The sequence below is a fragment of the Micropterus salmoides genome, unplaced genomic scaffold, assembly GCF_014851395.1.
Source record: "Micropterus salmoides isolate LMB-PRFRI ecotype aquatic unplaced genomic scaffold, ASM1485139v1 Ms_hic_scaffold_13, whole genome shotgun sequence".
NCBI lineage: Eukaryota > Metazoa > Chordata > Actinopteri > Centrarchiformes > Centrarchidae > Micropterus > Micropterus salmoides.
In genome coordinates this window covers 25,254,550-25,260,228 of record NW_024040374.1, presented here as the reverse complement: position 1 = coordinate 25,260,228, position 5,679 = coordinate 25,254,550, and the positions used below count along the sequence as shown (strand labels likewise).

The 5,679-nt window shown below is 42.0% G+C and overlaps 1 protein-coding gene across 1 annotated transcript; it reads left to right on the top strand.

The window, feature by feature from the left end:
- Positions 1–3,808: 3,808 nt before the first annotated feature.
- gsx2 (GS homeobox 2) lies at positions 3,809–5,255 on the top strand. Its single transcript, XM_038716513.1, has 2 exons — positions 3,809–4,255; positions 4,482–5,255. The coding sequence occupies exons 1-2, from the start codon at positions 3,883–3,885 to the stop codon at positions 4,820–4,822; spliced, it is 714 nt and encodes a 237-aa protein (XP_038572441.1). The 5' UTR covers positions 3,809–3,882; the 3' UTR covers positions 4,823–5,255.
- The last annotated feature ends 424 nt before the right edge of the window (positions 5,256–5,679 follow it).

Sequence of the window (5,679 nt, the reverse complement as noted above, 5' to 3'; positions counted from 1 at the left end):
CAGGATCTCTCTGTTGTGAGCAGAGGGGATGAGAACCCTCCAGGTTTGGTTGAGGCTGTTTGGGGAGGGGTGACTGGTTTCCATCTGTAACCACAGCAGCTTTAAATCTGGGAAAGTGGGTGAGAAACGTTATCTGTGGTAGATTGTCTGTGTAGACGATCTTGTTTTCAGACAAAGTCTTTAAGGCATCATTCTGAACCCAAATGATGTCGGTAAAAAGCCAATCATTAACGAAGATGAAACAGCAACTTGATCTTCTTGTAAACCAGTGAGGAACACAATAATGAGCCCTTACAGCTGATAACTCCTGCAGGGATAGCATGCACTACAAAGTGACCAACAATTGCATACTATTTCAAAAAGGATGGAATTGCAGGACTATTTGACAACTCAAGCAAGAAAAGATTGAAATAAGGGCTGTTGTGTGCTGTCTCTGTAATGGCATTTGCTTAGTCTTTTGGAAACAACAGAGGAAGCAGAGGGACAAACCAGGGCTCGAACAATAAGCTTTAATAAAGACATTTCTCTGGGAACTTAACCGTGATCGGCGTCACTATCAGTCGGTGTTTATCTCATTTTCGAGGCTCGTTAATTGTGTGCGCCATAAAGCGCGGACACATGCACACGCTGCGTTGAGGGTGGACGTCCAGACACACTCGTTGGTGCAGGGGCACACTTCAGTCTGGAGTGTCTGGTCTGAGCGGCTCTGTGAGACTGAGAAGCGTCTCCCTAATTAGAGGGAGCCTGGTGCAGCACATCTCTATAGGCCATCTACAGGGCCCTCGCTGGCTTTGTTTAGCAGCCTCTTCTTACACTGAGGCTGTCACTTTACTTTTCTATAGGAGCGAGGGCCGTGCTCCCTGACAGTGTTGTCTGTTCCCAAACGCAGAAACAGTTTGTAGAAATTTCAAGATAAAGTCGCAACATTGCAATCCTATATTAGAAAGAGAAATCGTCTCCTGATCCATTTTTGCACTAAAATGCAAACGTCAGCATACTGATCTCGCGCGGGGATTTGAAAAAGCTCATAACCTCCCGGAGTGAGACATTAAAAGGGACTGCTTTTCTTTGTTTATCGGGCTAAGTTGTCACGGCGTTTTAAAATGCAATTATTTCCAACTCATTTTTGCATAGAAACCTAATTATTCACCGAGATATAAATTAGATTCCACATTCATGGAGACCATGAAGCCCCCAAACTCCTGCAGGATGCTATTCACTGACAAGCCTTTTTCTCTCCCCGCTCCCCTTTTCTCTGCAAACCATGAGATGGAGAGTAGCCACTGCAGCTGCTATTCACATCAACCAGATAATTGTTAATGAAAAGTCATTGCGTGGCATTATGTTGTCCACAGGATCATTGTTCATTTTCTCCCATCGCCATTGAGATCTATATGGAGGACCAGAGTGTTTCCTTTGAGTTTTGGTATTCAGGATCTGTTGCCTGGTAACTAATAAAGGGGCAAATCATCCACTGTATTGGCCAAGATGGGCCGCAGACTGGCCCTGCACAACAATGCAAGGTTTGTAAAAAGGCGTTGATACAAGTTAATGACGCTTGTTCAACAAAACATTAATGGACTTCTTCACGGTATAATATGGCATGGGATGCGATGTGAATGAGAGGGGGGAACTTTAGCACTGCACTTTAACAAGTTTGTGTGTTTTTACTACTGGGAGGAGCTGGATACACACACACATACAAACACCTTTCCCCTCCTCTTTGATGCACTCTCATACGCATACAAAAATGATTTTTCACTGAGCAGAATCAACTAACCCACCTCTGAAGAGAATATACTTATTTTTAAATCCCCTATTTAAATTTAATTTTCATGTTATTGAATAGGCCCGTGATTAATTGCCCATCAGCATGATCTGAAAAGGGGGTGAACAGTGGAGGGTAACCGCTGCACTATAAAAGGCACACAACACTGGAGTGAAAGAAGAAGCTAGTTAGAGGTGGGGCCCTGAGAGCTTTACACATTTCTGAAATTCTTTTTTTTCTATCTAACTTGAAATAGTGAGTGATATTGCACTGGCCCCATTTGTTGCACCAGCTTTTTAACCAAAGCAGACAAAAAAAACTGCAGCCTTGTCACCCCGAGCAGAATAAAGGGAATCAAAGGATTTTTTCCCTTAAATGGACTAATTTTCTCCTTGAATTATGAAAGTAATGGCTAGGTAACAGCCTGTGCACAGTACCCGACGGCTTAATGCTTCCTAAATCCTTCCACGTGGCTCCACTAGTCCTGGCAATTAGGCCTCATTATAGCCTCATAAAGGACCTCATTTGTGGGATTACTTAATAGACAATGAAATTTTATCGTGCAGAATTATGGAAAAATAATATTAGAGCTTGCATGGTGTGATGAGGGCGCGCGCCACGCATCATTCCGCTTGGTTTGCTCCCTCTCTCCCTCTCTCTCTCCCCCTCTCTTGTTTCAGACTGTTATCTGTACCATAACAACTCTGTGCGTCTTCCTTGTCAACCGCCGGATTATTATAGCAATTACTGTCTGTGTGACAGACATGTTTGTTTGTATCATTATTGGGGTTGGATTTTAAAGACTTTCTAATTCTTTGAAAAGCTGCATTTTAACTCACAGTTCAATAGGTGCTTCAGTCGTCTATAATCGTGCATTTACTGCATTATGAGGGGGTGGGTGGATTTAAACAAACAAAAAAGAGGTGACTTATTAAAACTTGGTATCCACAACAGGCCGGTTGCTCTTGTGTTTATGGGAAAAGTGTGTTTTTGTCTGGAGTTGAGTGGAGAAACTAACTGTTGTTGTGCTGGACCTGGACCTACAGACGGCTCGCCTCTGTCTGAAGGCGTTACTTGGCAGATGAAAGCGGAAGCTAAACCTACCGGTGACCCGTCTGCAGGATCAAACCCACTAATTATTGTCACAAGATGAGGGATTAACGCATTTCTGAAATAGCTGCCTGTTTACCCACGCACAGACCGACCATTATAAACACTTTCTAATTGAATCCTAATCGCCATTAAATAACCGCAGCCCAGACTCGCCAGCAGTTCATAATTCTTTAATTGCTGGAAGTGAAACCTGGACCAACCGGATTCAAAGTATGATTAGGCTGCAAAGCAATTAGTGCTAGTCACTAAAATCGCATTTGGGAAAAATAAATCGATTATCAAATAAAAGTAGGTCTGGATAAAGTCTGTCATATAGCTGTGTTTTCTTTACATGTCAGACTCACCACACGGTCATTTGAAATAATAAGCACATTTTCATTGATCTATAGATTTTAGGGAGACAAGAATAATGATCAAATCACCTTTAGTCAATAAGAGACTTAAAGTGATTATTGTGTTACAACAAGAAATAAAAGGCTACAGGTTATTCTTTCATCTCTTCCTAGGACTTAAAGTACTGTAAACTTATATTATTGAAGTGTTACTTTGTGTCTAGAGTTTAAAATAGTAAGTTCCATGTCAGAAATACAGATTTTAGAAGCATGCTTGCGAAAAAATGTGTTTGTGCATAATTTCATTCTGTCACATTGTTTTAAAATAATGGTTCTGTTATTAAATAATCTGCTAGAGGAGGACTTGTAGTTTATATAAATAAAATAAATATAGTCTGTATGTGTCCAAGACTTTTCTAGATTCGGGGATAATAGAGTAAATTTGCAAGTTAGGATTGGAGGCACAGGGAGACATCACGTGGTTTGGGTCGCTGACAGTATAAACCCTTAGAGACGGGTGCGCACGTGGGTGACGCTGCAGGGCCAACCCTCTTCGGGGTCCCTTTTGTTGAACCATCAAACATAAGCACCTTTGGAGATCCCGAGGGGTTCAGAAGAGAAACAGCTATCATCTTGTGCACGGAGCGATCACTTATCAGCAACGCAGCCATGTCGAGGTCTTTTTACGTTGATTCTTTAATAATCAAGGATACGGTGCGACCTGGACCAGCTGAGCATCCAGGACAAGACTTCCTTATTCCCATCAGCATGCATTCTCCGAGCGTAATGACGGTGACCGCTCCGATATGCCCATCCAGGAAAAATGGGACTTTCTGTGTTTGCCCACTGTGCGTCACGTCCCACATCCACTCTTCCCGCACCGGCATTCCCATGCTGAAGAGTCAGTTCCCAGGAGCGGAGGCACAGTACTGTCAGAGAATAGCGCATCAGCCACCTGCACTCGCGCATCCGGGACACACACCTGTCTGCACGCCCACCTTCAGCGTCACAGATCCCCGAAGATACCACTGTCTTTCTGTTGGTAAGCCACCTGTTTACAGTCTCCACTCAATGCTCGGCAGTTGTTTGATAGTCTAGCTACATTTCATGATTCACTTTCAGGAAGTTAGATTCTTAGTTAGATTGCTTTTACACACACCGATTTACGCGCGATGTTTTGTTCCATTTGCGTCTTTGACTGAGTTTGCACTTGTAGTACCAAAAAGCTAAACGTCTGACACAAAAAAATGTTTTTTTTCCTCCAACAGGCGCCTCCGAGAACAGCCACATACAGAATGGAAAAAGGATGCGCACGGCTTTCACCAGCACGCAACTCCTGGAACTTGAAAGGGAGTTTTCCACGAACATGTATCTTTCGAGACTCAGAAGAATCGAAATCGCCACTTATTTGAACCTCTCAGAGAAACAGGTGAAAATTTGGTTTCAGAACCGCAGGGTGAAGCACAAGAAGGAGGGGAAAGCCACCCAGAGGAGCGCACACAACGGTTGCAAGTGCACAACCGGTCACACAGACTATTCAAGGTCAGAGGACGAGGAGTCTCTATCCCCGGCTTCTGCTGAGGAAGAGAAAGAGGTGTCACCCATCTGAGAGCAACGCGACACCCAAATTCCCACTGCTGGCACTTACTCTGCCTTGCTGCAGTTACGGCATCACGCAACCTCTGGGCCACAAATCTCCTGCATGAAGTCTCAGAAGAAGTGTTGAAAATGTCAGTTGTTCCTCACTTCATGTGTATCCTACTTTTAAATTAAAGGCAAAATGTGAATACATGTTTTAACACTGTCGTAAAATATTGGGTAATGTGACCTCCTGTATGCCGTATTTTGATCTCTTCAGGGTTCTCACCTACAAAGGTCTAGTAAAGTATACCCAGAAACTGTTTTCAATTATTGCCAGATATCCCATTACTGTCAGTGAGGTTGTGTGGTAATGAAAGCCCTTAGAAATAGTATAGGCCTAAACCGTGTGGAACCTGTACGCAACTATTTGTAAACTATGTATATCTGTATTTATTGTAATAAACATGACGAGTTGACCTAGACGTTGTCAGTGTTTTGATTAACTATGATCAATGGTGTGTTCAGTCATAAGAACGAAGAACCAATGCTGAAAATATTGATAAAGATATTAATAATAAAAACATTTTATACAAATGTATATTTGCAAATTGCAAATTGAGATAGTTCTATTAAAATGGGTCAGAAATAAATGTCCTTCATTTTGGAGTTTCAAAATATATAGGCCTATAATATAATGCATTATTATTGTGATAATTATCAACTTGTTATGACTTATTGATTGCCAGGAAGCACTGGTTCTATGTAGTTGTGGTATATTGAAAAAAATATCCTCTTTATAATGTATTGCAGAACTTTTTTACATTACATATATTACATACATATCAGACAAAAAATATGGACCGCCTTTCAACATAATTCAGTCCA